The sequence below is a fragment of the Phyllostomus hastatus genome, unplaced genomic scaffold (genome assembly GCF_019186645.2).
Source record: "Phyllostomus hastatus isolate PE091 unplaced genomic scaffold, TTU_PhHast_1.1 phas_scaffold_129, whole genome shotgun sequence".
In the NCBI taxonomy this organism is placed as follows: domain Eukaryota; kingdom Metazoa; phylum Chordata; class Mammalia; order Chiroptera; family Phyllostomidae; genus Phyllostomus; species Phyllostomus hastatus.
In genome coordinates, this window is record NW_025334009.1 from 4,435,368 (window position 1) to 4,451,542 (window position 16,175).

General features: G+C 60.7%; 1 protein-coding gene across 3 annotated transcripts in view; it reads left to right on the forward strand.

The window, feature by feature from the left end:
* The window catches only part of IP6K1 (inositol hexakisphosphate kinase 1), a 36,666-nt gene extending 20,580 nt beyond the window's left edge, over positions 1–16,086 (forward strand). For all 3 annotated transcript variants that reach the window (XM_045856826.1, XM_045856827.1, XM_045856828.1), the window contains 5 exons: positions 1,769–2,118; positions 6,257–6,473; positions 9,452–9,633; positions 11,964–12,139; positions 12,841–16,086. In XM_045856826.1, the coding sequence (XP_045712782.1) occupies positions 1,851–2,118; positions 6,257–6,473; positions 9,452–9,633; positions 11,964–12,139; positions 12,841–13,374 (1,377 nt within the window). In that variant the 5' untranslated portion in view covers positions 1,769–1,850 and the 3' untranslated portion in view covers positions 13,375–16,086. The remainder of the gene's footprint in view (positions 1–1,768; positions 2,119–6,256; positions 6,474–9,451; positions 9,634–11,963; positions 12,140–12,840) is intronic.
* Positions 16,087–16,175: the final 89 nt, after the last annotated feature.

Sequence of the window (16,175 nt, forward strand, 5' to 3'; positions counted from 1 at the left end):
CAGTCGTCTCGGGTGCCACGTCCGGATGGAGTCACATCCGGGGGGGGGGGCACCTCTCACACGCTCTTGGAGAGCAAGGGGACCTTCCCCAGAGGACCCCCGGCCAGCTTCCCTCGCAGGCCCTGTCCTGCGTCAGCCACTCGGGGGCGCTGGGTCCTGTTCGGGGTTCCCCCTGGGCAGAGAATGGAGCATCACGGTCCCTGGAGGTTCGGCCACCGCACGGGATCACGCCTCTGTCAGCAGGCACGTGCGGGCAGGGGGGCAGAGACGCCCTCGGCCTCGGCCCTCCCTGGTCCACGTGCCTCGGGGGACACCCACCCGGTTTCCGGAGCAGCCTCGGGTCCTTTGTGAAAGTGAGTCAGGCTGCCCCTGTTCCCGGTGCTGCCCGGGCTGGGCGGCGTTCGGGACAAGCCCGGGCCCTTCCCTGTGTGCGCCCGTCCACGCCCCGCGGGGCAGCGGCGGGCGTGTCTTCCTGCCGCAGGTGCGCGCGGGAAGCTGAGTGACTCGCCCACGGCCCCACAGCCCCACGACCCACCGGTGAGCCAGGGCTTCGGGGAGAGAGGCGGGGGGAGCTCGGGCGCTTCCGCCTCTTTCAGACTCCTGGGTTATTTAAAAGGAAACGCCAAAACAAAACAAGGCCGGCTCGGGGCAGGGGGGCTTGGGGCCGGGGGAACCGCCCTGGGGCGGCGAGCCTCGTCCTGAAGGAGGACTGGAAAGGGGGCGGCTAAGCAGAAACACGAGTGCCCGAAAGCAGCGCCGATCTCGGGGGCGGTTTATTCCCGTCGACAGCAGTTGAAGTGGAACATAGTTTCCCGGGCAGCTCTGGATTCGGACAGTGTTGCAGCTCTGCTGCATGTTTTTGGGTGGCCCGCTTCTCCCGTGATTGTGAGGCTCAGGAAAAAGCAACGGTGTGTCTCTCGCAGGCCAACCCATATATATATATATTTTTTTTAGTCTTGAATTTTCAGATGTAGTATTGCCGATACATTTCTGGTTCTAAACAATATTCAGTACTAAGGAAAGTGCCCGCTACTGGTAACTTCCTTGGGAGGAAATGAACATTACCAGCAGGGCTTTTGAAGACACAGAGCTCTGTCTTGTCCTGCTGGTTGGTGTAGACTCAGACAGAAGGGGCGGCCCCGGGTGCTAGCAGTGGCCGGGGCTGGATGGCCGGAGACGTAGTGTAGAAGAAACCTGAAGCCTGAAGTCCTTTGGGAAAAGCAGGGCGTTTTTCTGTCCTGCCACGCGACAGGGGATGGCTTTTCCCCGCCTGCTCCTTGGCACCTGCCGCAGAAAAGTGGGGGCCCCGGCGCGACCTGGCTCCTCAGGCGGGAGCACGTCCTCCCCACTGCGGACGCCCGAGAAGCCCGAGCGGGCTGAGTCCGTGCCGCCTTCTCTTCCCCCCGGACTCCTGAGCATTGGATGGGAAGCGAACGGCGATCGCTGGGTGCCCTCCTGGTGCCTGTGACGTGCTGTCACTTTAAAATCAGACCCTTCAGAGAACTTCAAAGGGGTCTGAGAACTGGGGCGGGAGGAGAATATGGGCTTTGTGCACAGAAAGGTGGATGGAGGAGACCAAACTGGCACCACTGAGTAGAAACTCACCACCTGCCTTTTGCGCACCATGCAGGGTGGGTGGGGGACCACCGCACGGCGGGGACGGAGCAGACCCCCGCTCTCGCTCCCGGGGCAGAGGCGCGCTGAACCCCGGGAGGCCGTGGCGTCTCGGTGTGCTGACTGCCTCTCTGCCTCTCTTCCTCTCTGTCAGGGAAGGAGAGTGAGCCCAGCGGGCTGTGACCGTCGGCGCCCGGCCCGCCGGGACCTCCCGCCTCGCGCCCCTCCCGTGGCCCATGTGCTGCGTCCTCGGCCCTCAGCGTGCAGCCGGCCCCAACGCGATGTGTGTTTGTCAAACCATGGAGGTGGGGCAGCACTGCAAGAACGCGAGTCGGGCCGGAGACCGGGGCGTCCTCCTGGAGCCCTTCATCCACCAGGTGGGCGGCCACAGCAGCATGATGCGCTACGACGACCACACCGTGTGCAAGCCCCTCATCCCGCGGGAGCAGCGCTTCTACGAGTCCCTCCCTCCGGAGATGAAGGAGTTCACCCCCGAGTACAAAGGTCAGTAGTCGCCGGCCTGGGTGTGCGCGCCCGCAGCTCGGCGGCGCGGGTTCCGTGGGCCCTGTGGCGCGGTTGTGGGGCCCTGCGGTCTCGGAGCCGCTCGGCTGCTCGGCCCGCAGAATGTGGTCGGGAAGCGTCCGGGAGGCCTTCAGGTCTTGGAAAGTGGCTTCATTGATGGGTGGAGCCTGGAAGAACTCACAGCAGTAAGTCCCCCTGGTGAGGACCACGCTGGTGTCAAGGTTTGCTCTCTGCTGGGGTGGTCTGGGAGAGAAGGGGCAGCCTCTGCCTCCCGGGCCCCAGAGGGGGAGGATGGGGTGCTCTCCAGGCCGGCGGTGGGGGGCCCTGCGGAGCCTGTACTGCAGGGGAGGGCGGGGCTGGGGGTCCTGGTTCTGGAAGGAAGACTGGGTGTTTTAAAAGTAAGTTAACGTTATGGAATAGAACCCCATCAGTGTACACCAGAATTAAGTCACTCTGTTTTAAAGTCTGACTTTCATCACTGGATACAATTTTATGATGCTTGTCATAAGTTATCTGTTTTTTGTGTTCTGATTGTTAACATTTCTAAAGCTGTACAAATTCAGTTATGTTCACACCACCCTTCCCTGAGGGAATCCTTAATTTAGAAAAACCAATTCATATCAGTATTGACTTTTTGCTCTCTTACTTTTTTTAATATTGTAGTAAATATACATAACATACAACTTGCCATTTTTAAGTATATAATTTAGCGGCATTGAGTCAATTCACAGTGTCGTGTGACCATTACTATCGTCTATTTCCGGAACTTTTTCATCACGCAGACAAAAGCTCTGTGCCCGTTACACAACAACTCCCCATCGCTCCCTCGCCCAGACCCCTCGCATCCTAACCCGCTTTCTCGCACTGCGGACTTGCTCGCCATACATAGGTGTGTCATGGAAGTGGAACCGTGTAATTTTCATCCTCGTGTGTGTGGCTTATTTCACTCCGTATAATGTTGTCAAGGCCTGGCCGTCCTGCAGCGTGATCAGAACTTCATTTCTTTTTAAGGCTGAAATCGATCCCGTTGTAAACACACGGCAGGTTCTGTTTTGTCCCTTCGTTCCCCCAGCGGCCCACCTGGGCCCTTCCCACCTCGGGGCTGCTGTGGGTGGCGCCTGTGTGAAGACGGGCATGCAGATGCATGTGTGAGGCCGTTTTCACTCCTTTCGGGTATATACTTGGGAGGGAATTGCTGGGTTATGTGGTAATTCTGTGTTAAAGCGTTTTGAAGTTTTTTATAGCAACTGTACCATTTGACATTCTTACCAGCACTATTCCTATTTCTCCACACCCTTGGCAACACTTACTTTCCATTTTAAGAAAAATTTCTTAAAGATTTTATTTGTTTAGAGAGGGGAAGGAAGGAGAAAGGGAGAGAAACATCAGTGTGTGGTTGCCTCTCACATGAGGGGGAGCTGGGCCAGGGTCCAGGAGAACGTTCTTTAAGTCGCAGCCCCAGACCCGGGAGGCGGTGGAGTCTCCAGGTGCCCGATCAGCACGGGTTTGGTCCCCGCAGCCTTCTCGCATCCAGGGGACAGAAGTCTTTAAAGGCCACAGCAGACCTTTAGTGTCTACTTGACCTTCTTTCCTCCAGCCACAGTTTCACTAGAAAAGAATCTGCTTTCTCGGAAATACAATTCAATTAAGTGAAAATTGATCCCTTTTTTAAAAGTCAAATTAAGCCCAATTTCTTCAAAGAAAATGGAAGATATTATTGGTTCAATTTACCTATTTCAAAGGCCATAGCATAGGGATTTTATGTTTTATTTTGAAATAAATTTAAAGTTACAGAAAAGTTTGCGGAAATAAGAGAGTTCCCATATACCCAGCTTTCTCTAATGCCGCCGCGAAGCCAGCGGACCGAGGGAGGCCCTGTTGCTGGGCGGCGCACCTGTCCGTGGAGGCCCCGCCCCACGTGCGCTGGCTCCCTCCCGTGCCGGCAGGACCCGCAGCCCGCGTGGGAAGAGGCAGACCCATCACTCCAGGCTCTTGGGCTCTGCCGAGACGGCATTTTAGAGCATGTGTCTGAATTGAAAGCTTGGTGGATGGTCTTTCCGAGATGGTTCGGGTGCCAGGTGCAGACCTGGGTGTAACCAAGCGTCCAGGCTGACGAGCCGCTGCTGCGTTGCCCGGCGCGTTTGACTTAAATTCAGCGCTTGGTGCCCGGGCCAGCGTGGCTCAGCTGGCCGGGGCGTTTGTCCTGTGTTTGACATCCAGTCAGTGCACGTGCCTGGGTTGCGGGTTCGGTCCCCGGCTGGGACACGTGTGAGAGGCAGCCGACCCAGGTTTCTGTCCCTCGCTGCCCCCCTCCCTGAAGTCAGTAAACAAGCCCTCAGGGGAGGATAAACATGTAAACTCAGTGCTTGGGAAAGATCGCAGAGCCCTGAGAGACCCCCTGTGATCGGTGCAGACCCTCCGTCTTCTCCCCTCTCGCTGACCCCGCTCTGTGGCCCTGCGGGGTCCTGTCCGCCGTGAACACGTGTTCAGCTGTCAGGTGCGTGCCGGAAATCCTCCTCGAGTTCTCAGGCGAGCAGGTGGAAAAAAGTCCCTTCGTGAATCTCAGCTGGGCTTTGCTTTAGTTTGGAGAATGTGCCGCGGACTCACGGAAGTTCCGTGTCCGCGCAGTGTGTCCCATCAAAGGGGAAGGAACGTCCTCCCTGTTCGGCCGGGTGCAGGATGCTGTCCATTGAGCCCTCACAGGCAGATGGCTGGTGGTGGGTGCCGCTGTTTTCAGCTGGGAGAGGGCAGTAGAGAGGAAGCCGCTGAGCTCCGTGGACTCCGCCTGCGGGAAGAGCCGCGGGCTCGCCGTGCGTGGACTCGCGGTGGCAGGCGTGCTGTGGTCCTCGAGCACACCGAGAGGGGGGCGGCCGGCAGCAGGCAGAGCAGATGCGGGCCTGCGGGCCCTCTGCCACCTTCCACTGCTCACGTGGGCCCCAGCAGCTGGTTTTAAAGGCCGTAGGTTCTGAGAATGGTGCTGTTTCGCGCCTGTTGTGATCCAGAGGCTTACGCCGAAATCACAGTCGTGTTCAGGCCGCTCGTCGAGTGTCCGTGAGAGCCTCGCACGAAGAAAACGAGCGTGGTGCCGTGTGTCACGGCGGAAGCCGGAGCGGGCGTTGACACAGCGCCGCTGACCAGTCTGCAGGCCGCGGTCAGGCCGTGGCCGTTTCCCCGCTGTGTCCTTTTCCCGCCTAGGACTTTACACTGTGTTTCGTCCCCCCGCGTCTCCCCCAGAGTCCGGACACCGTCTCGGTTCCCCCGTCTTCCCTGAGCCCCGCGCCCCCGCAGAGTCCCAGCAGTCGTTTGTGGAGGGTCCCTCCGTTTGGGCTCGCCTCGTCTCTGCTCGTGATTGGATGCAGGCTGTGTGCCCTGGGCCGCAGAAGTGACCCCATGGCCACCTCAGCTCCTGGTGTCGGGAGGCGCGTGTGCTGTCACCGGGGGCTCAGCTCGGACCGCCCGGTCAGGCTGCCTCTGTTCCCACTGTGATTAAACACGTCGAGACTCTGAATATGCTGTTTCTTGTCACGCTGGAGCCCGCTCATTTTAGAACCCGTCAGTGGTTCCTGCCTGCGACCATTGTCGCTGTGACGCGTGCCCAGTGGGGCTTCTATCTCCATCGTTTCTAATGTATCTGTTAATAAAAAGGAATTACAGTTCTGTAAGGAAGAATGATCTCTTCTCACCCATTTATTCTTATTATGGACTTCGGGAAACGTTATTCCTCACATCGTTCTAGATTTGGCCTCCGGGGCCCCTGGACATCGGCTCCTGCGCACTCGTGACCGCGCACCCCGCCCTCGCGCTTTGTTTCCGGTCGCCGCAGGGTGCCCTTGCGTGGTGCCCTTGCGTGGTGCCCTTGCGTGGTGCGGGAGTCATTGATTGCGAGTGAGAGCTCTGGCTGTGGCTGGGAGAGTGGGAAATAGATACGGCTTTACACGGGATCAGCGGCAAGGAGCCAGTGTGGAGGGGCCGCGAGGAGCCCACTGTCTTCTGGGAAGGCATCTGCTGGCCATTGTCGGGCCGAGAGGTCGGGGTGGGCTACGTCTGTGCTCACGGACCCGCCCGTGGGGAGGGCCCCGCCCACGGGGACGTGTGTTGACTGGCTGCCTTTTCCCAACAGGCGTGGTGTCCGTCTGCTTCGAGGGGGACAGTGACGGCTACATCAACTTGGTGGCCTACCCCTACGTGGAGAGTGAGACGGTGGAGCCGGACGACACGCCGGAGCGGGAGCAGCCTCGGCGCAAACACTCCCGCCGGAGCCTGCATCGGTCGGGCAGTGGCAGTGACCGTGACCACAAGGAGGAGAGGGCCGGCCTGTCCCTGGAGACCTCTGAGAGGTAAGGGCGTGCCGGCCAGGCCTCAGGCGCGGGCCGGGTCCCGGCGGCTCACGGCCGCGTCGGAGTCCCGACACGGTGCGCGGGCAGCAGGGCCCACGGCGGGGGCAGGTGGCCGGGGCTGGCAGGCCGCCCACCGAGGCACAGCCCGTGCCCCGTGTGTCACGTCACCCCGGGACGACTCGCGAGTGCGGCTGTAGCTGTTTGAGGGAGGAGGAGGCTCTGGCAGCCCCTGGGAAGGAAGGACGCCCCTCACCCTGTGCCCCCAGCTCTGTCGTCTCTCTCGCCCCCGAGGCGGGAGGTCAGAGTGCGCCGGTCCGCGGTGAGGCTGCGGCCCCTGTCTGCCCTGCGGGTGTCGGAGCCCCCGGGCGGCGAGAGGCGGTGCCCTTAGGGCCACGGGCGGCGGAGCTCTCTGCGACTCTGACTCGGCTGTTGGCCCTTCCCCTGCACCTGAACTGTTGGTCCTTGCTTTGGGACTTGATTCTTCTTTGAGGTTAGGAAAATAGTCTACAGAGAATTGTTTCTTGCTGTTTCACGAAAAAAATGTGAACGCCCACTAGGGCAGCAGTGACCAGGAGGACAGACAGTGAAAGCGGCGGTGAGAATGCAGAGCAGTTGGGGCCTTCCTACGTCGTCGGAGGGAGTGTAGCACGGTGCAGCCGCCCTGGCGAACAGTTCTTCAGAAAGCTGACCCGCCAGTTCCACCCCCAGGCGCACACACGCAGGGGAACTGAGCAAGCACAACACACACACACAGCACACACAGAGCTCGGTCACAGGTGTTCACAGCAGCGTCATTTCTAAAGTCAGAAAGTGCAAACAGCTCCAGCATCCGCTGGCTGACGGGCGGGCCAATGAAATGGGACGCATTTGCACAGCTGGGTGTCACTCGGCGGCGAAAAGGAGGGGGTAACGCACCTGCCACGACACAGATGAGCCTGGAAAACACTGTTCTCGGTGGAAGAAGCGAGTCACCAAAAAGCCGCGTGTTTCACGATTCTGTTTACATAAAACGTCCAGAACAGGCACGTTCACGGAGACAGAGAGAGCGTGTTGGTGGGGGCCGGGGGCCGGGGGAGGGGAGACGGGCCGTGACAGCGGGCGGCGACTGGGTTTGGCTTTGGAGCGATGAGAGTGCCCTGGCAGTGGGAGAGTGGTGACACTTCACAGCCTTACGAATATCCTAAAACGGCCACCGAATTGTAGAAAAAAACAAAAAAATAAACCAAAATAATAAAACTCATGTCAACTGAAAGTAACATGAGCTTCCTGAAACAAAGTGAAATCAGAATTGTGTGAGTAAATGATGTCGTGTTCTGTTTCACTCCGAGCCGAGTTCTGGGGGGCAGTGCGCCCTGTCTCCTGACTCGGTGGAGGTGGCCTCAGACGCGGCGCCCGGAGCGCATCCCCGCCGTCAGCCCCCCTCTGCAGCACGCCCCCGACGCTCAGGGCCCCGGCGTGTCCCCGTCTCCTCACTCCCCGTGACGGGGGCGCGGGGGGGGGGGGCGGCCCGCACTCGCTCAGGGAGCCAGAACCCACGGGACTCCGGCTGGGTGCGTGACGTGTGACTTCCTGTGTCCTCGGTGGGGGTCCTCCGCGGCCAGGGCTGCATCTGTGGCGCCAGGAGAGGGCGTCCTTCGCCTCCTGTGGGAAGCAGGGTCCCCAGACGCGGAGGAGTCTTGTGGGACACGCCCCGCGGACCGCAGGTCGAGGGGCTTCCCTCTCGTCCCCCAAGGGGCTTTCTCGTGAGTGATGATCGTGGGACCTGAGCTCCGTCATTCAGGCGAGGGGGACTGCCCCCAGGTCCACAGCAGCTCTTAGGAGGGGGCTCGCTTTTCACCTCCGCAGGTGCAGAAGCAGTTTCACGCATCATCTGGCGAAAAGCCGGTGAGTGGACTTAGTCACACCCAGGCCCGCCCACGTCCAGGCTCAAGGCCCTGCCCTGAGGGTGACAGACAGCTGTGTCTGCAGTGACCAGACCTCTGTGTGCTTGTCAGCAGAGTCTCTGGGTCAGTCCCAGGAGCGGGGCCCGTTCCGTCCCCGGAGGTGGGGGCGTCTGTGAGTGAGCCGGTGCCAGGCGCCGCGGGGCCCCGTCCAGGCACACAGCTGATTTGGGCACGCTCGGCGAACGAGGCCCCCGCGGCGTCTTAGCGGGGATCACAGGACGGCGCCGGGACTGGCCTCACGGCGCCCTCGCCAGAGGGAGACGGGAGTTTTGTCACGCCGGGAGGCGCTAGCGGGCTCTTCAGCTTCCGGTTAAAGGGACACGGGATCCCCGCCAGTGCCACCCTGCCGGGGAGCAGCCTGTTCTGGAGGGGACGGCGCCATTCCCGTCGCTGCAGCGGCCGCCCCTGCTCGGGCCTCAGCCTCGCGCTGCCGCTCTCAGGGCGCAGGGCCCCGCCCCCGCTCCGCTGGCTCGGGGGCGTGGGGAGCAGCTTTGCACGTGACTCCACGCAGAGACCTCAGTGTCGGGGGCAATGAGGTTCTGGTAAAGCTCTGACTTTGGAGAGAGAGAAACACTGATTTGTTGTTTTACTTACCTGTGCATTCCTCGGTTGATTCTTACACGTGCCCTAACCATCACCGTGCGCGTCGGAGTTTCTGCTCGCGTGTTTTTCAGGGGTGTCCCTCCCTAGGAGTGAACTTGTTGGCTCGTAGGAGCGATCGTGTGGGAGCTTTCCCAGGAGCCGTGACACTTGTTCCCAGTGGCTGCGCCCTTCACACGCCCTCCCACAGTGTCCAGGGCTCCGGTCTCTCCCCCTCAGCAGCAGTCGCCGGTTTCCCTTCATGACAGCCTTCCTGGGGGGTGTGACGGGGCAACCTCACCACGCAGCCTAAGGCAAAGGGTCGGTTTCCAGAGGCACAGGGAGACCACCGATAACTGTGCGTTCACTCAGACGTGCTCGCGAGCATCTGGGCCCCGGGGCCGCCGCCCCACGCAGCGAGCCCGGGGGTGACTCGCGTGCGTCCCCTCTCCTCAGCGCCCAGGAGGCCAGGAGCCCGAAGGCGGAGCTGCACAGCCACTCGGACGTCCCCTTCCAGATGCTGGACGGCAACAGCGGCCTGAGCGCCGAGAAGATCAGCCACAACCCCTGGAGCCTGCGCTGCCACAAGCAGCAGCTGAGCCGCATGCGCTCCGAGTCCAAGGACCGCAAGCTCTACAGTATCCTTGTCGTGGCCCCTGGTCGGGGTGCCCACCCCTGGTCGGGGTGCCCGCCGGCTCCGGCGCCGGGACCCTCCCCGCCCAGGCCTCCCCCTTGGGTCCTCGTCCCCCTCCTCGCAGGCTCCTCTCTCTCCTTCCACGGTCCTCATCCTGCGGTTTCTAGAGACGCCCCTTCGGGAACGCTAAATCCGGTCTTTCCTTTCCACGGCGGTGCTCCGGAGACACCGTGCTGAGTTCTGAGCTGCCGCTGGAGTGGGCCTCCGTGCGAGGCTGTGGGGGAGCCTGCCAGAGTCGTCTTCAGTTTGTTTGTTGTTGTTGTTTAGCTTTTTGGTTCTTTTAAATCTGAATCTTTTTTTAAAGGATTTTATTTATATTTAGAGAGAGGGGAGGGAAGGGAAGGAGAAAGAGAAATATCAATGTGTGGTGGCTCTCACACCCCTCCCACTGGGGACCTGGCCCGCAACCCAGGCATGTGCCCTGACTGGGAATCGAACCAGCGACCTTTGGTTCACAGGCCGGTGCTCAGTCCACAGCCACACCAGCCAAGGCTGAATCTGAATCTTAAACGTGGCCGTTTGGGGGCGTGCTGCCCAGTAGAGCTGCCCGTGACCGTGGAGGTGCTCTGCATCCGTGCTTTTTGTTGGTGTGGTGGACACGGAGCACGCAACAGCGGGCTGCTGTGACTCGAGTTACTGAGTTTTAAAATGTATTTTCATTCATTAAAGTGCAAGTCACCAAACGTGACCAGCGGCTGCTGTATTCATCGGTGCGTGTCTAGAATCACACACACAGAGACATGCACACGTATATTTTCCCTCCCAAAAGATAATACTTAAAAAGTAGTATGTTTGATTTTGGTGGGGTTTTTTTGTCTTGTTGATGTTTTATCTAAAGATAAACATGATGCTTTTTCAACGTGGAATGGTTTTGAGGGCTAGAAGGTAAGAGAGGGTTACGGAGCGGGATCCTCGCAAGCAGCCGCCCAGCGTCCTCCCGCAGCGGACAGCGAGGCCCGGACCCCACCGCGGGGCCCCGGGTGCGTGTGCTGAGCGCTTCACTCGGAGTTGCCGGCGTCCCTGAAAGCCCAGGGGAGGGGCTGCCGGGCTCCCATCTCCGGTGGAGGGCGGCGGGCGCGGGGGCAGGGTGCTGCTCCTGAGCCCTGCCGTGGGGTGCCCGTGTGGTGCCGTGTTCCTGCAGCGGTCATTGAAATGCTGGTCACTTACTGTAGGTCATAGCAGGTGATAGAGTAATTAAAGGCCACATTTAATGGTCTTCTCTAAGTGACTCTCTGAAGAATTAGGAGATGCTAAAATGTTCATCAGCCTGATGCTGAGTGTGTCGTCCTCTGAGCCTCTGTGGTCATGTCCTCGCCCCCGGATGCGGCACCGAGGCCCAGGCCGAGCCCCCGAGACTCCGGGCAGACGCGGGGAGTGCCTGCGCCCGCGTCCGGGGCTGTGGCAGGCAGGGCCGTAGCCGTCGGCGTGGGTGTAAGGGGCAGGGAGCCAGGGCCGTGGGGCCGTTTCGAGCAGAAGGTCCTGGAAGTACTGGACCTAAGGGGTAGGTTTTAAATGTGTGGTCCACTGGTTTGAGGTTAAGTCAGAAAATGGCAAGGTAGAAATTTAAACCAGCTTTTTCTAAAGGTTCCCGCTGGGGAATGTTGAGTCTGATTTTTCCTATTGGTAGCAGCGCGACAGAGACACCCGCCTTGTTTCTGAGGCGCCGACCGGGGCGGGGGGCGGGGCCCCGGGCACTGTCGGGCGAGGCCGCGAGCGAGCCTGCCCGAGTCGTCTGTAGCTTGTCTACGCCGGAGAAACACATCTAAGAATGAAGGAAGGACGGCTCCAGCGGAGACGGCGTGTGTACCCGCAGTGGAGCCTGCTCCACCGTGGAAGGAAATGGGGCTTTGCCGCACTGCGGTGCGGAGGGGCCTCGACAACATGGTGCTGAGGGGGACAGCCCGCCACAGGAGGACGGCTGTCCCCGGCCCGCTTGCAGGAGGCCCCTGGAATGGGGGGGTCGCGGGGTCGGGGGGTCGGGGGCGGCTTCGGGTTCTGTCGGGGAGCACACACGAGGAAGCCCCGGAGGAGGGCGGGAGGCGGCTCCATGACGGTGAGAGTGTGCTTGAGGCCGTCGAGCCGCACACCTCCAAACATTTATGGCGGCCAGCTGTGTGCTTGTATTTTAACACAGTAAAGACGTTTAAAGGAAAGGGTAAGCCCGGGGGGTGAACTCGCACTTGAGGGTTGGGAGGTGAGGGCAGCCTGTGTTTGGTGAGACCCCCCCGCCCCCCCCGTGGAGTGTGGGTGCCGTTCTCCTTGACCTCGGCCCAGAGTTCCTGCTGCTCGAGAACGTGGTGCACCACTTCAAGTGCCCCTGCGTGCTGGACCTGAAGATGGGCACGCGGCAGCACGGCGACGACGCGTCTGCCGAGAAGGCGGCCCGGCAGATGAGGAAGTGCGAGCAGAGCACGTCCGCCACGCTGGGGGTCAGGGTCTGCGGCATGCAGGTGAGAGCCCGGCGCGCTCGGGGGCCCGCGCCTGCCCGCTGCCCGGGCCGGGTGCTCTCCCTGTCCGCGCCGGTCCCGGGTCGCCTCGGAGAGGGTGCACCCCCGGGGTGCGGATGCATCCCTGTGAGCGTGCCCCTTGAGCCCTCGTGTCCGTACCCAGCGACTTTGACCTGGGCTCCAGGTACAGAGCTGCTGCGAGGGCCCGTCACCTTGACATTGGGGCAAGTGAGACTTTTCTCGCAGTAAGATGTTCCCAGTTGGAGTCCAACTGGGCCGCAGGGACGCTTAGAAAAAGACTTCAAAGGAGACAGCAGCCCTGGCTGGTATGGCTCCGTGGGCTGGGCGTCCTGCAAAGAGAAAGGTCACCGGTTCGATTCCCAGTCAGGGCACATGCTTGGGTTGTGGGTTTGGTCCCTGGTGGGGGCGTACGAGAGGCAGCCGATCGATGTTTCTCTCCCTCTCTTTCTCCCTCCCTCCCCCTCCTTCTAAAAGTAAATAAATAAAATCTTAAAACTCAAGGTGACAGCGGAGGCTTTACTGCAGGGAAACTTGGGGTCACCCCCCGCTGCCCCCGCAGTGGCGTAGGGATGAGCGGAAAAGCTCAGGCTGGTCGGAGGCACTTCCCAGACGGTGCTTGCTCAGGGCCCCACGAGGCCGTCGGATGGCCTGGGCTCACCCTTGTCTGTCTTCTGGGGTTTCAGGTGTACCAGCTGGACACGGGGCATTACCTCTGCAGGAACAAGTACTATGGCCGTGGCCTGTCCATCGAAGGCTTCCGTAACGCCCTCTACCAGTACCTGCACAATGGCTTGGACCTGCGGCGTGACCTTTTTGAGCCCATCCTGAGCAAACTGCAGGGCCTGAAGGCGGTGCTGGAGCGGCAGGCCTCCTACCGCTTCTACTCCAGCTCCCTGCTTATCATCTATGATGGCAAGGAGTGTCGGGCCGAGTCCTGCCTGGACCGCCGGTCCGAGATGCGCCTCAAGCACCTGGACACGGGGCTGCCTGAGGTGCCGTCACCCTGCGGCCCCAGCAGTGGCCCCAGCAGCACCGGCCCCGAGGCGGGCCCCTCCTCTCCACCCAAGGTGGACGTCCGCATGATCGACTTTGCACACAGCACGTTCAAGGGCTTCCGGGATGACCCCACTGTGCACGACGGGCCCGACCGAGGCTACGTGTTCGGCCTGGAGAACCTCATCAGCATCATGGAGCAGATGCGGGACGAGAACCAGTAGGCCCGGCTCTGGGTCCCCAGACCCCTTCCTCTCCACCCGCAGGCAGGGACCATTGATCTGAACGCGCTGCGAGGACACACAGACTTGCTTTTAAAGGGTTATATTTCTCTTGGGTGTAAACTAAAAGAAGTGTTTTTAGCTGTAGCCTGGAGTCCGTATACATAAAGAGGAGGAGAGCAGAACACGCACCTCTCAGCCAGGCTCCCGAGCTCCACGGCTCCGACTGCGGTGTCCAGGCCTACTCAGCAGAGGGGGCCCCTGGTGGGCTTGTCGGCGGGGACAGGGTGTCCTTGGCCATGGATTTTTCTTGCCTGTGTTTTTGGGGTCTGTGGCCTCAGGGCCCTGCTGGTCGTGGGACAGAGCCCTGCGCTCACACAGGCCCCTCCGTCCCGCACACCCCTTGTTCCTCGGAAGCGGAGGGATTGGGGGCCCATCCCCAGGGGGATGTGTTCTAGGGTCTCGGGGGTCAACCGCTCTCTGACTGATGTCCCCAGGGCACTTCAAGGCCAGCTGCACACAGCTGGACCCACCCTCCTGGGTTCCGATCTTGGCCAGAGGCTAGGTTCACGAGGCTGGGTGGGCAGCCTGCGCGGCCGAGGGCCGGCCCTGGGGCTCCCCGGCACTCGCACCTGCTCCTCCTGCCTGCGCACCCACCCCCGCCGTCCTTTCTCACCGGGACCTCTTGCCCCACTGAAGGGCCCTGCTGTGTCTGCCGAGGAGAGCAGCGTCCCAGCAGGCCTCGGGGCCTCTGGCGACTGGCCGAAGCAGTGTTTGCGGTTCTCGTGCCATGGGTGGGAGTCCGCTTCCTCTAGTTTGGGCAGCTGTGCTGCCTCTGGATGGGCCACTCCTGCCAGGGCTCGGGGGCTGTGGTCTGCTCAGGGTCTCCCCTTCTCCCAGGCCAAGCTCAAGGCAGCGGCCCCTTGTGAGAAGCTCCAGGCTTACCAGGGAGAACTTGAAACCTGTCTGCACGTGGGGGCATTTGTACTCTGGGTGCAGGTGCCCGGGTTCTGCTAATGAGAGTGTTGTCTTATCTTTCTGGGGCTCCATCAGTTTGTCCATTTGTCCATCTGCCATCCCCTGCCTCTTGGGATCCTCCCCCTGGGGTGCAGCCTTGTTCATTAGTAAATATTGATTTCCTTCGTTCTTCCCTGGGCAAAATATACTCTTTCCCATCTTTGAAGTGGGTGTTTGCCCCGGGCCCTTCTTCAGCAGGTGCGGCCTTTTCACAGAGAACCGGGAGCAGAACCACCTGCAGGAGGCGGCCCCTGCTGGCCCAGCACCCTCCCTGCAGCCTGGACCGCGGCCCCTCCACACTGACACTGGTGCAGCAAGGGCTGGACAAGGGATCCCTTCCTTCCCATGGTTTTAGTTTTTGCTGCCAGCCCTTAATGGCACAGAGCCCTGCCACCTCTAACTCGTGCCCAGGAGGTGACACTGCAATCACCTAACCATTGCCAAGGTTAGTGCCCTCACCTCCAAGCCTAGGACCACTGTCGTCACTTTGGGCATGTCCCTGTTTGGGCATTAGAGGTTAAGCTTGCTAGCCTGTGTGTCTGTGTGAGGCCTTGGTGACCAATGGACTCGTCTCCTGGTTCCTTAGATGCAGCCTCACACCTCTGAATAGGCTCCTGGGTGGATCCATTTCTCAGCCCTCTGACCCTGGAGCCAGTGGTGGGCAGGTCCCTGTTCCTTGGGGCTGGGAGGGAGAGCTTGCCTGTTTCTGGGCGGTAAAGACCTCCCATCCTGCACCATTCTGTGGCTTTGGCTATAGGGACAGTGGCCCTTCTTTAGTGTAGTCAGTCGTTCCCTGGCCGGGCAGAGGTTGAGACACAGGGCCACTTGAGAGACCTTTGAACCTCTCCCCCCAGAGGGGTGCTGTGCCTCTGAGTTCTGTACTTGGGGAGCAGAGGGCCTGGGATTTGCTGCTTCTCCCCACCCTGTGGGTCCCCTGTTTTCAGCACTTCTGACACTTGGAGACCCAGCCCTGTTACCTGGAGGGCGACGGGCATGTGTGTACGGGCACATGTGCTCCGCCACCTCCCTTCCACTGCTCTGCCAGACCCTGCCCCTGCCAGGCCCTGCCTTTTCAGCCCCTACTTGGGACCAAAGTGCAACGTGGGATCACGGCTGGGGCACTCAAGTGACCCCTCTATAGTGCTTCCTTGGGCCAAGTGACACCAGCCCCCTGAGGGGTGGGATCGGGTGGTGCTTCAAGAGGAAGGGGACCAGTATAGCAATTTGCCAGGGACCCCACCCCTCCCTTACACTGGGATCTGTGCAGTGAGCCTGGGGACCCCGCCAATGGGGCCAAAGGCCTAGGCTAGTTCAGTAGCTCCTGTTCACTTGCTCACACCTGGCCACGTGCACGCCCTTTATATGCAGATTGCTTTGAACTTGAAAGCTGTTGTGCTGAGTTAAAAAAACGGTTTAATGAGGAGAAAAAGTTGGAGAACCCTGGGAGAATCCTTTTGCTTCTCCTGGAACTGTAAGGCTTCGCCTCTGGGAACCGCTTTCTTGCTCCACTTTCCTATCCTCGCCACCGGAAGCCTGCTCCAGGTTTCGTCCCAGCGCAGATGCGCGTTTTCCGGACGTTTCGTGCGGGGGAGGGCGCGCTGGGGCTTGGGCCGAGCCGCCCCTTTCTGTACATCCAGCGCTGCCCGCCCCGCTTGTGTCTGAGGTCGTGTATGTCAAAATAAAGCCGCTAGAAACTTAGTCGTGTCCGTCTTTGTGAAGAACCTGCGGCTTCCGGAAAACAGGCGGCCCCCGCCCTCACTGGCTCTTCCTGGGACGGGCGGGAAGGG